The 20,990-nt window shown below is 37.2% G+C and overlaps 1 protein-coding gene across 6 annotated transcripts in view; it reads right to left on the bottom strand.

Annotated features, from left to right (window-relative positions):
• The window catches only part of vps13b.L (vacuolar protein sorting 13 homolog B L homeolog), a 591,067-nt gene that overhangs the window by 499,254 nt on the left and 70,823 nt on the right, over positions 1 to 20,990 (bottom strand). For all 6 annotated transcript variants that reach the window (XM_018268144.1, XM_018268145.1, XM_018268146.2 and 3 more), the window contains exons 9-16: positions 17,598 to 17,693; positions 16,165 to 16,287; positions 15,622 to 15,759; positions 13,825 to 13,912; positions 11,022 to 11,213; positions 10,284 to 10,453; positions 7,444 to 7,638; positions 5,518 to 5,642 (exon numbers count right to left, since the gene is read on the bottom strand). In XM_018268144.1, coding sequence (XP_018123633.1) covers positions 5,518 to 5,642; positions 7,444 to 7,638; positions 10,284 to 10,453; positions 11,022 to 11,213; positions 13,825 to 13,912; positions 15,622 to 15,759; positions 16,165 to 16,287; positions 17,598 to 17,693 — 1,127 coding nt within the window. The remainder of the gene's footprint in view (positions 1 to 5,517; positions 5,643 to 7,443; positions 7,639 to 10,283; positions 10,454 to 11,021; positions 11,214 to 13,824; positions 13,913 to 15,621; positions 15,760 to 16,164; positions 16,288 to 17,597; positions 17,694 to 20,990) is intronic.

Here is a 20,990-nt window from a genome sequence, read left to right on the forward strand (position 1 = left end):
TGGAGGCAAAACCAGCCTATTGGGTTTATTTAATGTTTACATGATTTTCTAGTAGACTAGGGCTAAGAAGCACATGCTTAGATTCAGGGAGTTTAGTCGCCCGGCGACAAATCACCTCTTCTTCGCACAACTACTTTTCCCCAAAAGCCTTCCCACCTGCTAGAATCTAAATTGCCGGTAGGATGGCACTCTGAGAGCTTCGTTTTCCAAAGTCGCCCGAAGTTTCAGAAAACAATGTGCTCAGAGTGCCACTCTGCCGGTGATTTCGCTTCTAGCCGACGGGAAGGCTATTTGGGGAGATAAGTCACCCGAAGAAGAGCCGATTTGTCCCCAGGTGACTAAATCTCCCTGAATCTTAGCGTGTGCCCTTACCCTTGAGGTATGAAGATCCTTCCTTTCCTTTTTCCTCTGTTATAATAAAACAGTACATTGTACTTGGCTAGATTAATCCATATTGGTGGCAAAATAATCCTATTGGGTTTATTTAATGTTTACATTTTATTTTTAGCAGGAGAGGTTCAACTTTATGTGGCGTAACAATGCATCGCCAGGAGTGCCCTGCAAAAAAAAAACAAAAACTTCGGAGTGGCCCAGCAACTATAGAAAATCCAGTACCCTACAGCTCGACTTGTCTTCTGAATGCAGTGAGTATTTCTTCACTGAATACAAAATATTGTGTTCAAAATTTCTGCATCCGAGAGGAGACAATGCTTACAGGTGCAGGCAGAGCAGAGTAGCGGGCAGCAGATTCTCGGCCTGCCGAGAAATGCAGTCCAAGATTAGCAATTGTCTGGCCCTAGCCTTAGGTATGGTGATCCAAATTACAAGAAAAAAACTCTTATCTGGAAAACCCCTTGTCTCAAGCATTCTGGATAATAGAGTGTATTGGAGATTCTGAATCCAGAATAAACAGCTTAAGCTGCATTGGAAATAATACATCAATAGGAAGCAGTTTAAATCACAAGGAAATAATATCCTTAACGAAAAATCAATAATAATGTGCCATTAAAAGCGATCATCTCCCATGTGCCAAATAAATGTCTACGCTTGTACCACTGCCCACTGTGAGAACAAATCCAGGCAATTTTATGAATCATGGCTGACAAGCAGGTATTTCACAAAGCCAATTACAAAATTCAGTTCTGAAGGGGAAACAAAACTGTAGAATTTAAGACCATTGCGGGTCAAGTCATATCAAGAAAAGAAAAAAACATCCAAGGTAATCAAATTTCAGGTTTATTTTATTTCCATTGTAAAAAAAAAAAAAAAAGTGAGAAATCGAAGAGTCAGCAAAGCCTAATGATGCAAGTCTTGACTTGGGGAGTTTGTGCAGGACACTCACGCACAATCGAATGGTCCTCTGCTGATTTATGTCAGAAATAAAGTTAGGATTTTCACTGCTAACTCAAAACATACCACCTGAGGGATTCCATAACAGTTCATAAAATGCCTTTGTTTTTTTCTTTTCTTTTTTTTCTTTTTGAGAAAAAAAAAAGTCTAAGCTCCGGCATCTTGTGTGTTGCTGCGTTCCCCCCTCAAAGAAACAGAAGACCATATGTAGCATCACATGTGTATACTGTTAGTGGAGGGCGGAATGTAAAATCCGAAACTGCAAATAAAGCAGGTGGTATAATTTGGAGAAGTGACTCAGAGTTTAATGACATTACCAGGTTATTTTAGCAGACTAATTCTCACTCACTGCATGACTTCAATGAGGCTCGCTGTACTCACGCTGACTTCGATTTAGTTCAAGTGCCATTTGATGTATTTCATCTGGAGTTTTATTCACTTCAAACTACACTTCATTTAAGTAGGCTGCCGGTCCACTCATTTATTTTTCTACTTTATTGCCCAAGTGTTGCTATTGTTGCATTTACATAACGGATCAGTGTGGCACACTGTTTGGATTTACAGTTGAGGTGTAGGTATCGCTAATGCACCCCTAAACACTGGACCCAACATAATAAAGCAATGTGGTCTTTACATGCTGCATTTTCTGCCTTTATATATATACGGGTCCCCTGTGGCTGCTTCATGTTTGGATATTATTTATTAAACAGCAAAGGTTCTTAAAACTCTCTCAACATAGCTCTCTGGGTTATGTTTGGAACTAGCACACAAGTGTTGAAGTGTTGCAGGAGAACATAAACATGGAACTATCAAGTCTGAGAGATTCACAGTTCAAATTATCTTTATCAAACAAAACAAACTCTGAAAAAAGGTCAATATTATATCAGAGGTTTATTTATGAGGTTACAATGTTAAAGAGATACAGACACCAGAATTTTTTTTACATCTATCATAACTAGGGTTGCCACCTGTCTGGTTTTTACCTGAACAGCCCTGTTTTCAGGGCTGTCTGAGTGAAAACTGCCTGTCCAGATTTCCAAATTAGGAAATCCGGACAGTGCTTTAAAGTGAATGGAGCAGAAATCAGCCAATTTTATGTTTTTACATAAAATGTGTAGACCTGCCGTATTTGGAGTTGGCTACATATGACACAATCAGGGGGCCTATTCTATATATTATACGGTTACCAGGAAAATGTTGGGACTGGCATTGATAAAACTAACCCTAGTATGTGTGTGTAGCGTAGATTGTAAGTTCCAACGGGGCAAGGACTCTACGATGTTGGGAAATATGTTGGTGCTATACTGTATAAAGAACAACAATAATAATATGAGCAGGCACTGCTATATTGCTTGCCTCAACAGGCGCATTCTCCACAGATGCTAATAAAATAAACTCTAGCCTTGGTCTGACAAAATATTCTGATGAATTTTACAGAATATTATGAGGCAAATTCAATTTTCGCCTGCAATTTTCTCACCACTCGGCCAAGCGCAAATTCATTACCACTACGCTAATTCACTAAAATGCAAAGTTGTGTCTCACCAGCTAAACGATGGGGAAGTTTCTCTAGCGTTAATTCTTCAGCGAGACCATTTCATAGCAAACTTTCGCTAACTTTTGTTTCTACCTAGCGAAACATCTTTAGTACACTTTCGCTGAGGTCAATTTGAATAGGGGGGTTATATATAGGTCATAAATATGTCTTTATTAGAGATGTTGGTGCAAATGCTTGAAGTGGCCACTTATTATTAAAAATGTCCAAGGAAGCAAAATAAAGACAAAAGAGATCCTCTAATGACTTAGACATGAGCCCAACCTAAAATAAATTTGGCATGCCCCTCAAATGGTAAAAAATATATATATATATATATATTTTTTTAATAGTTACAACTTTTAAAGACAATCCAACTTTAAATATGAAAATACGCCAGCGTTTTTTTAACATTTTAATAACTTTTTGGAATACAGGTTATGATGTCACTGAAATAAAATTGTGGAGGATGAAGCTTCATGTTATCAGTTTGCCAGGTCTAAGCTGGTGAAGGAAACTGGCGAAAGTGAATTTGCGAACTATCGTTTGCCTGAGTGAAAATTCGCCTGCCGATAGGGTGCGAAACTACACTAGTGACTGTCTCTTTCACTATCAAATAGTCCTCTATTCTTGTTAATAAATTGGCAATGTCCCTGCGGATGGTAATTCTGGCGAATTTTCGCTAGTGAAGACCACTTCACCCTTTAGTAAATCTGCCCCATGTTGGTACAGCAGCAAACTGGTTGTTAAATGACATGAAGATATGTCTAAAATGCCCCAACACTATAAGCCAGCGATTGACGTTGGGAGCAATCACCTAAATGATATCATCACTTCAATAATAACCATCATGTGCCATCTGCCTCAGAATTAGGCCTTGCACATCCAGCCAGTATTTTATTTTTATTTTTTTGGAGAAAGGTAGCAGTTTCTTGTTATTCTGTAGAAAAAACAAACTTTCTCACTCACCCCCAAAGACAACGTTTTAAACAAAGGTGTGTGTTTTCTGACTGGGACCTCCTGGTACTATTTTACTTAAGCTAAGTGTCATTATTTAAATTGAAATGGTAAACTAAAAGGTTCACTTTACATTACACTATTAGAGCATTTGGGATCAGCAGGGAGTCGCGCTTGTTAAAATACAGTAAATTCACTAAGTCAGCGTTGAATACAATACAAAGAGATACACATCAAGGTCCCCAAAAACAAGTAAATTAATTGAGTTATAGAATCGCACAATGCATACCTGAATCTGAAGGTCAAATACACATAATGACTTCACTGAATGACCAGACTACTGGTTGAAATCACACCTATTTGTAAATTCCAGTAAATGGTTTTAATTTCTTTAAACACCTTGTCACCTTCATACATGCTAAAAAGACCCTATGCATGGGCAAAACACATGCCAACAAAAAATGAAAGTGTTTGGTTAATACAAAATCTAATTATAGGTTTTCCAGTAAAAATTGTTTGCCACCCCCCCCCCCAAAAATGTCACCCTCCATGTCCCTTATTGATAAATACATACGACAGTGTGCATGTTAGTACAGATCGCATAGTGCTTAAGGTGGCCATAAATGCAAAGATCCGCTCATTTGCCGAGCGGATCTTTCCCCGATATGCCGTCGATGAGAATGGCTATATCGGGGGTAATCTGGCTGAACGATCCGAATACAATGCGCAATGGGCTCCGGCGGGATCGGTCGGGTCAAAATCAAACCTGTCCGATCGACCAAACGACCGATATCCGCCAGGCGAAAGATGTTGGCACTCTCCACACATGATCCGAAAATCGTACGAATCCTCGATTCGTACGATAGTATCTGTGCGTCTATGGCCAGCTTCTATATCTTGTTTACAAGAACAGCTACCCTAAGCACATCTTATTTCATTTCCATCCTAATACTTAAGATTCTGATTTTCAGTTTTCCTTCCTATTAGGTTAAGCAAAAGCGGTGGTCTATTATCACAGCAAATTTTATGGCACCCAAAGTTTATATCACGATTTTATATATCCCCAGTGAAAAATAAAAGCCCCTAATCAGGAAATAATTACAGAACGAAGGATATATATTCCCGGTGCTTAGCAATTAAGTAGGCAATTCTATTTATTTTATTTTTTTATGCATCTGGTTTTCACAGGAAAAAAGGCCCAGTTCCATTATATCCAGACTTTATAAAAATCCTTTATTTATAAATATCCAATATAATCCATAGTTCTTTAAAGAGATTATAAAACATTTACATCAGAGATTACAATGAAAAGTTGATATCTCATATAAACACTATGGGCAATTTGTATTAGGTTAAAACAGCCCAGACTCCAGTAGTGGGAAACAAAAGTTTTTTCCCCAAAAATTGTCCCCTACTCCCACGCTCCGATGTTTAGTGACACATACACATAATGAGTGATTCTCCAGAGGACGGGCTCTATTAGCCTGCAACTCTGGTGGAGAAAATTATTTTTGAGAGATAGGTGCCCTTAAACCACTCCATCTCCATACTTCCCCAATTTCTTATTCAAGCAATGGTGTTTATACTGGGTTCTGAAACACTAGGAAGACCCTACCTTGTTCCTTACTGAGCTGCAAAAACGACCCAATACATGGTAGAATCCATATTAGACTTACCAAAATTGAGGGAGCCTAAGAAGTTTGCCGTAAAGTGCTGTGCTGAAGGAGGGGATCACTGGCACATGGAAAGAATAAAGCCCTTTGCTGTCTAAAGATTTCAGTCCGGCTTGAAAGCCAAAAACCTGAAAAACACAGAAATTGAAGCACAAGATCCATAAATCACATAGTAATACGACTTCAAACATTTGCAAACTGAAAAAATTTGGGGGCTTAGCAACATTCAATTGCATTAATACAGATAAGTCCTACATTTAAAAAGGAGAGTGAAAGAGAAGACAAAAAAACACAACTTATCAACATGGGGTTAAAATGTTTCCCTACTGACCCCAACATGAAAATTAGATTTCACCCTGGGTCAATAATTTCTCTTATTTTACGCGACTACTCTACTTTAGATTCCCATTAAAAATATAAGGCAGATGAAATTAGATAGCAAAGGCATGCAGATACATTAATTGTTGGGCGGAAGTTCAATAATACGTCTGTTAAACTGCCCATATATGCACAAAGGAAAAGACTGTCACTGCTGCAATGGGCACATTTTCTTTAGAAAGCAAGAAACAAAAATGTAATCTGAAAAATTTCTTTAGAAAGCAAGAAACAAAAATGTAATCTGAAAAATTTAATTACAGCCTTCATTAAGGCTAAGGGCAGACGGGCAAATTGGGGAATATTTAGTCGATTGGTGACTAATCACCTCTTTTGCGAGTTGACAAACTCCCCGAACTGCCTTGTTCCTGCCTTCCACCTGCTTGAATGAGAAAACGACAGCGCAATGCACTCGCAGCGCTTCGATTTCCGAAATCGCCCTAAGTTTCCAAGCAACTTCGGGCGATTTAGGAAATCGAAGCGCCACAAATGCATTGCAATGGCGTTTTCTCATTCAAGCAGGTGGATGGCAGGACCAAGGCAGTTCGGGGAGATTGTTGCCCAGCGGAAGAGGCAATTAGTTGCCAGGCGACTACATCTCCCCGAATCTGCCCGTCTGCCCTTAGCCTAAGCTGCGTATGTCAGATTGCTGCTACAAAGAAACTGGATCAGGGCGAATGGGTTTTAAAAAAAATTTACATGTAAGCTTTGGTCTGTGCCAGTATACTGAGCAAGAAGTGGATGACATACACACGTTTCTTGTAACTCTTTCTTGTAATTATGTTTGTAGTTACTAGTTACATTTGTAAGTGGTTTAAAAGGTCGACAGATGCTAAAATATGCTAATTTTGAGTCCACTGCAAAACAGGGAGGAGCTACAATAACTGAGAAATTCCACATAACCACCAAAAAATAAATAAAATCAAAAAAAGGTACAAGTGGTCCTCCATGCATGGCATTGTTACTATTTAAATCCAAAAAGACTTTTCTGACAACATATGATCACTTCAGATCTACAAACCAGTTGTAGTCCTGTGGTAAATAATTTCCTATAGATTTGCATAGCGTTAAAATGTCCCCAATGATTGCTTTTTTTGTATCAATTCTATCATGTTTTATAGCTCAAAAGAACCCATTCTGATAAACTGGCAAAACTCTTTTCTAAATGTGCCAGTTTGTTAAAACATGTTCCTAATCATCAGGAAAACTTTAACAAGCGGGATTGTTGTGCTAGAAATCTATCAGGGATTTCACATGAATTCTTATTAGAAAGAAACTAAATAGAAACTAAAAAGTCTAGCTTTTTGCAAAGCACCAACTTCTTGTATAAGTGTCAGTGTGTTTGCTATATAGGCACAGTTATATATATATATATATATATATATATATATATATATATATATATATATATATATATATATATATATATATATATATATATATATATATTTGTATATAATACACAGGAGCCATGTAAATTATATCCTTATAAATGGTGCTTAGTGATGTCATCAGGCATTTTATCCACTATATAAAACAATAAATCTTCATTACCTTCAGATAGCAATGTGCATAGCAGTGGTGCAGTAGGTTATCAGATGGCTGGCTTAGGCTGCTCACAGTTTGTACAAGTTGTTCCGCATACATTGGCACCGAATGTTCAAAATTAATTTTGTCAGCGAGTATTTTGATGGCAGGCAGGGGCCGTATTGGCTGAAAACTCGAGTTAAATGTGCCAGGGTTGGCATGCTGAAAAGAAAGAGAAATAAAGATAATTTACTTTAGGTTTCATTCTGACTGGGTAACACATCTGCCTTAATACAAGTCTTTTATTAACAATGACAACTGCATTTTAAAATGTTAAGTGCAACCTGCGAATACCACGTTGCCAAATAAAATCGATGTGAGAATAACAGTTTATATTCCTTGGCTGAACTGCTTCAGTAAAAAAAAAAAACGGTATTTATATATGACAGCAGGTAAGGCAACCCAATTGTGTATAATTAAAGGGCATGTAACACACTCAGAACTATCATAGGAAAAGCTAAATGCTCCTGCTGGGGTGAACAATGGCTACATTTGATATGCTCTGTATCTGGAACAGACTAAGGCCAATGTATACTGGCATATTTACATATTTGCATGCAAATGAGTGTTGTGTGCATGTGACTTTAAGACGAATGCCCAGTCACAAGCAGCAGCAATCAGCTATGTACATGCAACCAACTGCTCATCTGTCTATGGAACTTCATGGGGGCTCCGCACATCAGCCTGACGCAGGCCCGGACTGGCAATCTGTGGGTTCTGGCAAATGCCAGAGGGGCTGCTATAAGGTGCCATAGAAAGTCAGTATTTAGTGGACTGGTAGGGGCTGTTTGGGCTCTATGTGGGCTGATTGACCCTCTGTATACGTGAAATGCCAGGGCCTATTTTAATTCTCAGTCCAGACCTGGCCTGAAGCAACTAGGGTACCTTGCAATTGGAGTGCAGGATATGTCAGCTAATAACTCTGATGGAGATGGTCACATTCTTGCATTAAAGGGTTGTTCACCTTTAGTATGAAGTAAAGAGTGACATTCTGAGACAATTTGCAATTGGTTTTTATTTTTTAATATTTGTGTTTTTTTAGCTATTTTGCTTTTTATTCACTCTGGGCAGCGTAACAAGAAGTATATTGGTATTGGCCCATAGCGGAGTTAAGTGAAGGAATTTAAAATTAATTATGATTCCTCTGAATGTTAAATACTTCCCTTATCATGACCGATTAGATAAACTTTTTTTTGTTGGCCAAACTTCAATTTATGACTGTTAAATGTATAAAATCCCAGATTAAGCTTGCAGGAATTTACCTTTATAGCTGTGCCCACAAATCAACTAATGGTTTTTCTTCTAGAGATAATTTGTTCTGCTTGCAAAAGATCAAAAGGAGAAGGGAGCAAAGAAGTTGTGGATTTGAGAATGGGAAAAATGTAATTAACCAGTTAATTGTCTGTCAGTGCAGTTTCAGAAGCAACCTCTGTAACGAACATGCTTTTTTATAACTAAATGCAATATATTTGCTAATCATGGTGTGCTAATAAAATTGAGGTTATATAAAGATATTTCGAGAGACTGTAATTTCTATTACTCCTGCCTGTTATTTACCCAGGGGGTCTGTAAGATCTTTGGCAAAAGGATTGCTTCTTAGGTTTTGTTAATTATTTTAATTGCCTTGGAAATGTTTTGTACACTCTATTCATATAATAAAATGTTTACAAGATTGACACCAATTGTCTACTTTTCTTATCAATGAAAACAAAGCAAAAGGCATTGCAAGATCAAACATATTCTGTGCAAGATTCAGTATTTCTATTATTTATACCACTATGGTATGAAAGGCCTAAATTATATGGACTTTCAGGAATTTCGGTAGATGACAGCATCAGCGGGTGGGATACCAATTCAGTTACGTGAAGTACAGGAATGAGACCTATTATCCAGAACGCTTGGGACCTGGGTCTTTCCGTATAACTGATCCTTCTGTAATTTAAACCTCCATACTTTAAGTCTGCAAAAAATAATTTATACATTGAATAAACTAGGGAAGTACCGAATTCACTATTTGGGATTCGGTCAATTCCCTGAATCCTTCGTGAAAGATTCGTCCGAATACTAAATTGAATCCAAATTCTAATTTGCATACTTCCTTGTTTTTTAGGGATGCACCAAATCCAGGATTCGGTTCGGTATTCAGCCAGGATTCGGCCTTTTTCAGCAGGATTCAGAATTGGCCGAATCCTCCTGTCCAGCCGAAGCGAATCCTAATTTGCATATTCAAATTGGGGGCAGGGAGGGAAATCGCGTTACTTTTTGTCACAAAACAAGGAAGTAAGAAATGTTTTCCCCTTCCCACCCCTGATTTGCATATGCAAATTAGAATTCAGATTCGGTTCGGTATTCTGCCAAATCTTTCGTGGAGGATCCCTATTATTTTGTGATAAAAGGTTACATGATTTCCCTTGTAAGCAGGAAATCATTATTTGCATATGCAAATAAGTATTCAGATTTGGTTCAGTCAGGCATGAGGATTCCGCCAAATCTGAATCCTGCTGAAAAAGGCTGAATCCTGGCCGAATCACAGACTAAATCCTGGATTTGGTGCATCCCTAGAATAAACCAAATATGATTTTTTTTTCCCACCAATAAAGATTAATTATATCTTAGTTGGGATCAAGCACATGGTACTATTTTATTATTACAGAGATAAAGGAAATATGTTTTTAAATTTAGATTTATTTGATTACAATGGCGTCTATGTGAGATGTTCTTCTCGTAATTCAGAGCTTTCTGGATAATGTGTTTCTGGATAATGGATCTTATATCTGTACCTGTTTAATAAATTAACATATGCATACCTTCTGCCCCATTATTACAGGGATCAAATGCCCAAGGAGGTTAAATTCCGCCATGGTGATGGTGATGGTGCACTTCAGTAACGTTACACAAGTAAGTCGGGTAGGAATATATTCTTCCAAAGATGCCACATCCTCAGGGCTCGGCAAAGATTTGCTTTCCTCCACAGTAGCTGGGGAATCAATTGCAACATTGAGGTACAATATTATATATATATATATATATATATATATATATATATATATATATATATATATATATATATATATATATATATATATATATATATATATATATATATATATATATATATATATATATATACAAAAAACAAAAAAAGAGCTGTTCGCACACCAATAGAAAGAACTGTACCAGGTGCTGCCACAATGTCGAATATTTAACAGTCCAGAGATAGTTAGCAGCGCACACTGGATTTTTTAAAAAATTAATTTATTTATTAAATTTTAAAAGAGCATAATACATGCATCCGGATGCATGTATTATGCTCTTTTAAAATTTAATAAATAAATTAATTTTTTAAAAAATCCAGTGTGCGCTGCTAACTATCTCTGGACTGTTATATATATATATATATATATATATATATATATATAAATCCAAGTTAGTATTTCACAGCCTAGCAAGTGATAGCAATTGGGACACAGGAAAAAAAAGCTTTAATATATAACAGACACACCTAAGATATACACCTTGAAATAAAATTTAAATAAAAGCCATACCAGATGAGGGGCTGCAGTATGCTTCATACTCATGATCTAAAGAACAAGCCACCATTTTCACGATTCTGTGCACAGAGCTACTGTCAAGTCGAAGGTCGATAGGGCCAACAACAAGGCGTTTAGTGGACATCTCCTGGACAAAGCCCTGTTCCTCAGGTTTTCCAGAGGGGAAATCTTGCGGACTTAAAGGACCTGAAAGTAAACAATTCAAATTAATTTAAAGGCATATTTTACTTCATATTTCTTTTTGTATTTATAAATCACAAAACTTGGCTCAAAATGAATTGGAGATTTCTAAAGATGTGGTCGGTAAACATTTTCCTTTGCTAGCAAATTCACTGTGAAAATTTTTTGACGCATCTACACCGTAGTTATGTGTGTACACCAGCATAATGTCGAAATTAACACAATTACAGAAACCAACTGGAAGGGAGGTAGTGTGCAAAATTGTATATGCTACAGCAGGTTCTTACGCTTTCCATTTTTACATGGTGAATGGTGATGTTAAAAGGGCCCTGAAAATGTATTTACTTTTAGTATAACTCTGCGGGACAAATCCTTTACATTGTAAATCCTTGTCATTGTAAAAAAGTGACAGAAGAAAGATAAAACAGTTTGCAAAAGAATTCTATAAAAAAAAATATATAAAAGGTCAAATAAGCAAATCATTATCCCCTACACATAATATTTACAGGACCTACTTTGCAAATATGAACACATACAAGAAAGGTACTCCAGTAAAAAAACTGCACTTTATCTTGCAGAACTCTGTGGACACCAGTCCTTATGCGTTTCAGGTGCTCTGCCCTTAATCATATGCTTGGAACTAAGATTTGCAAAGATGTTTTTTTAACACACTGATTCTTGGTTGTTTACTACTTTTTACAATTAAAGGGATTGTTCACTTTTGATTTAACTTTTAGTATGATGTAGAGAGTGATATTCTGAGACAATTTGCAATTGGTTTTCATTTTTTATTATTTAAAGTTTTTGAGTTATTTAGCTTTTTATTCCGCAGGTCTCTTCAATTTGCATTAGCTAGGGTCCCTGGTAACCCTGGTAGCTAGGGTCCAAATTTCTCCAGCAACCATGCATTGATTTGAATAAGAAACTGAAACATGATTCGGAGAGGACCTTACTAGAAAGATGAGCAATAGAAAGTAGCAGTAATAATAAGTGTGTAGCCTTTACAGAGCATTTGCTTATAGATGGGGTCAGCAACGCCCATCTAAAAGCTGGAGTCAGAAGAAAAAGTCAAAAACTATAAAAAATAAATAATGAAAACCAATGGAAAAGTTGCTTAGAATTGGCCATTCTATTTAGGGATGCACCGAATCCAGGATTCGGTCTTTTTCAGCAGGGTTCAGCCGAATCCTTCTGCCCGGCCGAACCGAATCTGAATCCTAATTTGCATATGTAAAGTAGGGGAGGAGAGGGAAATCACATGACTTTTTGTCACAAAACAAGGAAGTAAAAAATGTTTCCCCGTCCCACCCCTAATTTGCATATGCAAATTAGGGTTCGGATTCGGTTCAGTATTTGGTTGAACTTTTGCAAAGATTTCGGGGGTTCGGCCGAATCCAAAAAAGTGGTTTCGGTGCATCCCTAATTCTATTACATACTAAACGTTTACTTAAAGGTGAAACACCCCTTTAACTAAAGAAGTAATCTGGAAGGGGTGCCTAAACTTTTGCAGACCAATAGATGATAGATAGTTAGATTAATCGATAGATAGGTTGATCGATAGATGATATATAGATTGATGATAGGTCTATTTATAAAGCATGCTTTTAATAAAATTATAGTCTAATTTATAGAAGTGAATGGAGCTCTTGGGATGACATGGGGACCTTACAAGATTCTTGGAGGGCCACAACAATCTATTGGGCCTCTGTTTGGACAGCCAGTTGCCTTTCCATGTACACTATACTACACTCAGGGGGTTATTTACTAAACCTCAAATTTATCTGGTCCAGCTTTTCAATTTCATATTTTTCGTGGAAAAAAAAAACATTTTTCGAGATTTATTATACCCCGATGCTGCAAAAAGCCTGAATAGGACAATCTGCCATCTCAGACCTGTCGAAGTCCTGTATAAGTCAATGGGAGCAGCACCTATCCCACTTTGAAGATATCATGATTTGCGCTGGGTTTAGCCCAATAATACGCAACATTTGGGGTTTTGAAAAGTCAGAAAAAAAATCGGGACAATTCAGGTTTTCCTGATCTGATTAATTTGAGTTTTTTATCTAATAAATAAGGTCATATCGGGCATGGGAGTTTGGTCATAGTTTTTTTTTTTTTAAATAAAATAATGAGATGAATTCAAGTTTAGTAAATAACCCCCTTATAGTATAGTTCAAGAGTTTTGTCATTATGCCATAAATGTCTCAATAGCTGGAGGGGTAGGTCAGTGAAAGAGTTGCAACAAATAATTTGTATCATGATGACAGAGTGAATTAGGATGGTGCTCTAAGCATGTTTGTCAAGAAAAGCTCATGCAAAGCAAGACGTATGGTAGTTCTCATATGAATGAATGCAAATATACATAAAAGGATTTTTTTGTGCACATGGTAAAGCCAAAAAATCATGTATTACCAGATATTTTTCATTTAAAAAACAGGTGCCATTTTCTGGGAAAGAGACCATACATTTTAAAAAAAAAAAACAAAGGAGAACAAGCCTCTAAATAGGCAAACATGAGGTAAAATTAAGGACATGCTGTCAAGGACCAGGTGGCACTAAAGGAAGTCTTTGTTTCTGTTATTCAAGGGAGGACAAACATACAGAAATAAGCTTGTACCTTTGCCACTGGTGCTCTCCATTGTATACAAGTAATCCATGTAGAAAGCTCCAAACCTCTGCATTCCAGCTATCTCTGTGTATGTCTCCTATTAACAAAGGAAAGCAAATACAAAACTAGTTCAAGAAAAGGAAAATCTTAAGATTACAACAGTATAGACAAAGTATCAGACATGTGCATGTTTGGGTTTGAGTGTCAACACACAGAAACGGCTTATCTTTACAAAAGAACAGAGGTTATCTAAAGACCTCACCCTTCAAGATAGGTAATGAAACTTCTATTGCAACCTACACAAAGGACATCCATATGTCTGCTGACACTGTGACCACAAAAAAACGACAACAGCAGCTAGTTAATGAGTATCTTTAATTGGCTGTCTTTCTTTCCTTGACCCTCTTGACATGACCATAAAATATATTTGTTGATTTTTTTTATTGTTATTTTTGGGGGTGGAAGAGGGTCTATTTTTAGCTGCAAGTATGCATGCATTATTCAAAAAAGCCTACAGGTTTTAATAATCCCAGGTGCAATTTTGTGGCCCATGGCATACACAAGAAGTCTTCACAATAGGGCATAAGTCTTCACAAATGATAATGGGCACCAAATGGAGTTATCACAGGAATTTTGAAACACACACAATTAAATCTGTCTGTATAAAAAATGCAGAAGGAGAAAAGCTGAACATCAACCCTGTCTGCCATTAGCCTTATTATTAACTTGTGTCTGGGATCATTAGGACAGTGCCATATGGATTCTCCACAGGCTGAGAATGGGGTTGTCAACTTTTCTGGAAAAAAATACCGGCCTTCCTATATATATTTTTTTTTTCCCTATCAATAACATTGGGCTCAACCAATCAGCTGCTCTGCTTGCACCTGGAAACATTGCCTCTGCTCGGGTGCTGGCAGATTTCTCTGTTTCTCCTCAGGCCAAGACCTGCATCCATGTGGCACTAGCCTTAGGTTCCTGTTCATAGCAATTTGGCAAGATGGTGGGTATCAGTTAAAAAACAAGCTACAAACAAGTAACTTTTAAAAAGCAAACTAGAGGGGATTATATTATAATCACTGGGCAGACATTAAACTGTTTTTTTCCAACATAATAATGCCATATTTCAGTAAAATATACAAGAAAACTGTTGGCGCCAAAATCCACCATGTGTGCCTGCACCCAGACCGACAAACTGGTTACAGGAGCAAGCAAGGTAAGAGGATAATTGCCGTGTAGAGGCTAATTGCTGTGTAGGGATTCTTGTCCTGCATTTTTCAGCAGGCTGAGTTTCACCCCTGTGTGACATACATTTTACCGGATTATGTAATAAAAGGTATTAAGTTTGCTCAGGTGCAGTAACCCATAACAACCAATCACCATGTAACATTTACTGGGCATCTGTTTAAACCAAACATCTTTGCATGATTGCTATGGGTTACTGCTCATGGGCAAACTTAGTGTATTTTATTAGATATAGAGGTTTGAGGGATAGCACAGAAGTACATTTTTGCCATTTGCTCACCATGTTTTTATCTTCCAACCCCCCCACAAAAAGAAAACATAAAAATTATCCTATGTTGTGTACATTGAGGATTGTATGAAAGCTTGTGACACTCGGTACATACAGACAATGGATTGTGATTTTGGGCATTTTTTAGCACTGCAGCAAAATAAACTAAAGCAGGGTATACCTCATTTGTCTAATTCTCACCCCAAATTGGCCAGGTTTTGCTACTAGTGTGAAGAACTGTCAGATCTAAACAACTGTAGCAGGCCTAATGAGAAAAACTAGAAGACAATACTAACCTTGTGGTGAGTTGAATCCAAAATAAATTCTGCTCGTATCCCATTATTTTCTGGGCTTCTATAGTCAAACAGTGAGTTGGTAAGGTAAGTATTTCCTTTGTTGCTCAGATTCTCCCCACATGTGAAAAAAGTGGCTTCCTACAACATTGAGAAAACATTTCTTTAAGTTATTTCACTTATACAGCATTTCTATGGCTGACAATCTATTAACAAAAACAGACTTGTCGTTAACATGCAGAATAAACAAATGCAATGTTGACTAAATTAGCATTTTTGATTATATTCTTAGGCAAGGATTCCCTTTAATAATGATAATGAGCTACATAGGTATAATAAAAGAAATCTAAACATCTGAAATCTGAATATGCAGCACAATAAACTAGGATACGAGTGCAGACAACATTTTATTATATCTTTATATACAGTTTTGTCATACTGATGTTTGGCTTTATTTGGATGATAGAAGTGAAACTCAGTCACATTTTTTCTTTAACCAAAAACACTACACCTTTCCACGTTAATTTATTTTAAGACAGAACTTACCTCATCGGATCTGTTGGAAATATCTTCAAAGTCTTTGATTCCCATTATTCCTTTTAGACAAATGGCTCGGCTTCCCACAAACCCAACTTGGCAATCAAAGAATGGCTCTCCTTTCATAAGTACCTACATGGCAATTTAATAGCATGTTACATCAAAGTTATATCAGATTGGAGGTAATTGATAGAAATGGCCCTACTAAAGGTGGTGTTGTTTTGTGAGATACTAAATGCATGCAGCACATGTAGAATAAAGGTTTTTATCCATTTAGGAGAAATCTGGGCACACTACCTCTATTCAAGTGCAACTATCGATAGAAGTAACTTACAACTCAATGGTTTCTAATTTAAGAAAAAAGCTTGAATCAATGAGTTCCGGGTTAACAAAACAAAAACTCGAATTGATTGAGTTTTCCGCGGAAAAAAAACCTCAAATCACTCGAGTTTTCGAGCGAAACCCACAGAAAAAACCTCGAACATCATGAAGGTTATTAACATCTTCAAATGGTTCAAGGGGCTTCTGCGATTGACTTCTACATGACCTCGATAGGTTTAAGATGGTGCATTTTTGGATTTGAGCTATTTTCAGGGTCATGGTATAATAAATCAAAAATCTTGAAAAATGGTAAAGGTTTTTTTTTTTTTTTATTTGACCAAAAAGGAACCTCAAACAGGGCCAGAACTAGGGCTAGGCAGAAGAAGCACGTGTATAGGACACAAAAGCTTGGGGAGCCAAACATGTATGTTCCCTGGTGCCTCCCCCTAGTCCGGCAGTGTTTCTTTGCTGGAATGGTACAAGCGAGTGGATCATCCTCGTATGATCATTTAAGCATGGCAGCACACTCTCGTTTGCATGTAGCCACATGCAGAGGGGGCGACTCAGTCGGCCGTGTTGCCTGGGGCGTCTGGCCCTGCCTCGAAAACTCGAATTTTTTGTGGCAAACCTTACTTGACCTCCGATTAATAACTCCATAAAAGTTAACTGTAACAGAACTTTAAGTGGTGACAGATTATGATGAGACAGCTGAAAATGGATCCAAGTCTGAACATCCCTGCCTTAGTATATAGATTAGAACAAACATATACCACCTCTGCTGAACAAATCAAGTTCCCTAGGAATTCAGGTTTCATTTAAAAAATGACTGGATCTGTGCATGTGGTTGCACTTGACAGAACGCAAAGCCCTTGCAGAAAATCATTTCTAGCCACATCCTAGGCCAGAAGGCTTTGTCAACTGCAATAGCTAAAGCTTCTTAATGTGCAAAAGTAATTTTATTCCAGACATTCACAGACTGCCAATCACTATGCTGCATGACCTAACACATCCATTATACTTTGGACTGCAGACATGAAGCTAACCAGTCTTATATGAAGAGTTATTTTTGAAGCTTATCCAATATCCTTAGCCACCAAACATAGGCATGAAGTGGAATTTACCTCAATAGTGGTGCCCTCTTGCTCCCATCGTATCACCTCTCTGGATTTGACTTTCTGTGGGCTGTAATAGCTGCTCTCAGTTTGCATTTCAGTCAACTACAAAACAATATAAGCACCTTCAGCATTAAAACGTGTCAATCTGTCAATGAAATACTGCATCAGTAAAAGAAAACGGAATTTCAGTATTGGCAACAGCACATTATCGGGCAGGAAACAGGTGCAGTTAAACAGCTGCAAAACATAATCCACACTTGTTGCCTTGGATACTGGAGTTAAATTTGTCATATGTAATCAAATGTTGGAGCAGCAGTAGATTCTATCATCGCACTGGTTCAATTTTCTTTCAACAAAAGTATTTATATATTGGTTGAAAGATAGAAGGATACCTTGGGACCACACTCGCAGAGTATTGTGGGTGTTAAGAGTCAAAGGTTAAATAATGGCTGACTCAGGATATGTTAAATCCCATGGGTACTTTTAGGTCCAAATATATTAAGAGATTTTCTTCATGATATTCACAACAAAGGAAAAAAAATGACTTTAATACAAACACCGATGTGGTTAATAAAAGAAACCTAATACAAGGACAAGGGGGATTCTAATGGTTTCAAGTGGTACAAAGGTACAGCATGTGAAAAAGAGAGAAGCCAGGATTTTACATTATTAGATATGTTAATATGCTCTTAACGTTCCCCCGTTGATGATCTCCAAGAGTGTCAGACTGGGACCCCAGGGCCCACCAAAAAAACCTTAGACCAGGGGCCCACTCTCAGTACTATTATTCTTCCTCTCCTCACTCAACCTCTATTCTCCTAGTCTCTTCTTTACATACTTTAATCTATTATTCCATCTATTTAGCCTTTTTGTTCTCAAATAGGGAATGGTCATGAAATAGTCCAAATGTTTAGCAGCATGAGGTCCCAAAGGTATCCCGGTGGGCCAGTCTGACATGTCTATGCAGTTTGGCCCAATATGGATCATTGCCATATGTAATTATTGGGCAAATATGTCACATTTGTTTCACCCAAAAATTTGCAAAATGCCAAAAATTGCCTAAATGTATTGAAGTCAATGGGTGTTTTTTTTGTGTAGTGACTTTTTCAGTGCATAATGCACTAGAGTCTATGGGAGATTTTTCGCAGTGAAATCTGGAGAAAAATTTCGCCCATCACCAGTAAACTACAAGTCAGAGAGCGACTAATTCAGACACATTTACAAATAATGGACAAATATGCCACTTCTGGTGTATCCCATTGAAAAGGCCTCTGATATAGTTATCGTATGAGCCTGCCTGCCTATTCATGCTTTACACAATCAGAATAACCTTGTCCCCTACTTACATACATTATACAGCATGCTCACACTTGGATTTTTAAAGGGGTTGTTCACCTTTAAATTACCTTTTAGCATAATGTAGAGAGTGATATTCTGTGACAATTTGCAATTGCTTTTCATTTTTTATTATTTGTTTTTTTTTAGTTATTTAGCTTTTTATTCAGCAGCTCTCCAGTTTGTTAATTCAGCAATCTGAATCTAGAAAGCATGCATTGATTTGAATAAGAGACTGGAATATCAATGGGAGAGGCCTGAATAGAAAGATAAGTAATAAAAAACAGCAACAACAATACATTTGTAACCTCACAGAGCATTTGTTTTTTAGATGGGGTCAGTGACCCCCATTTGAAAGCAGAAGAAAAAGGCAAATACCGTATATACTCGCGTATAAGTCGAGTTTTTCAGCACCCAAAACAAGCTGAAAAACGCTGCCTCGGCTTATACGCGGGTCAGTTACTGATGCGCTTCCGACCGGCAGCTTCTGACCTGCAGAACCCCTGCAGAACCCCGGAAGTATGCTTAAAGCGATTCTGACACGTTCCTATAAAAATCATAGGAACGTGTCAGTATGAAGAAAATGCTGCACATAAAATATTTCTGCAATATTATGCTGCACATACCGGTAAAATATTTCCTGCAAAGGCCCCCCCCCCCGCAAATCCGCCCCCAGCCCTGCGCACCTTTCTCAGCCGAATCGGTTCCTGCACTGACTGATCTTCCGGGTTGCTTCACTGACGCAGGAACGTGTCAGAATCGCTTTAAGCATACTTAAGCATACTTAAGGGAGCCGGCAGTGGAGTCCCTTACCTGTACCTCACCAACATGGAGATCTCTGTACAGGACCTGCAGGTGAGGAGGGGGAGGGGAGTCACGTGACTCTGAGAGCTGTCACTGAAGTGTTGTTTCAGTGAGCACAGCACACAGAAGTGAGACACAGAGAGTCTTTAGCTTTATTTCTCACCCTAGGCTTATACGCGAGTCAATACGTTTTCCCAGTTTTTGTAGGTAAAATTAGGTACCTCGGCTTATACACGGGTCGGCTTATACACGAGTATATACGGTAATTCAAAAACTATACAAAATAAAATATAAACAGCAATGGAAAAGATTAGAACTGGTCATTCTATAACATACTAAATGATTTCATTGTCATTGTTCATTCATAAGTGTTAATTAAACCTTTGCTGGGATCTAGTACAAGGTACTGTTTTACTATTACTATATTATATCTAGATAGATAGATAGATAGATAGATAGATAGATAGATAGATAGATAGATAGATAGATAGATACAGGTTAAATTTGAAAAGAGCTATTCAAAAGCAAATGTAATACATAAATGACCCCTAAAGGGGTGGTTCGCCTTTAAGTTAACTTTTAGTATGTTATAGAATGACAAATTCTAAGCAGCTTTTCAATTGGTCTTCATTATTTTTTTTTATAGTTTTATAGTATTTATAGTAATGCTCTGTAAGGCTACAAATGTATTGTTATTGCTACTTTTAATTTCTCGTCTTTCTATGCACGGTTGCTAGGGTAATTCAGACCCTAGCAACCAGATTGCTGAAATTGCAAACTGGAGATCTGCTGAATAACTAAAAAACCTCAAATAATAAAAAATAAAAGTCAATTGCAAATTGCCTCCGAATATCACTTTCTACATCATACTAAACATTAATTTAAAGGTGAACAACCCCATTAAGAAATAAAATCGATATATTTAAAAAAAAATAAAAAAATAACATTTTACAAGATGGGATATTGGCAGATGATGTAATAAAGAAGAGGAAGCAAATGAGAAGCAAACAAATGTACTTAGAATCATTTTAATTCTTCCTTCCTCTCAGCTGTTGGCAATTACAGTAAGGGAAAAACAATTAATTGATTAGAGGAATTTTCAGCATTACAAAAATACATTTGAAAAGTATCACACAAATGTTATTTTTAATATGGAACGTTTCATTCCCTTTTAACTGGAATGGTATCAACCATATGCTAATGCAGAAACATGACCTTTTTTTTTTTAATACCAAAATATGAACCACAAATTAATTCCAT

This window comes from Xenopus laevis, chromosome 6L (assembly GCF_017654675.1).
Source record: "Xenopus laevis strain J_2021 chromosome 6L, Xenopus_laevis_v10.1, whole genome shotgun sequence".
Lineage (NCBI taxonomy): Eukaryota > Metazoa > Chordata > Amphibia > Anura > Pipidae > Xenopus > Xenopus laevis.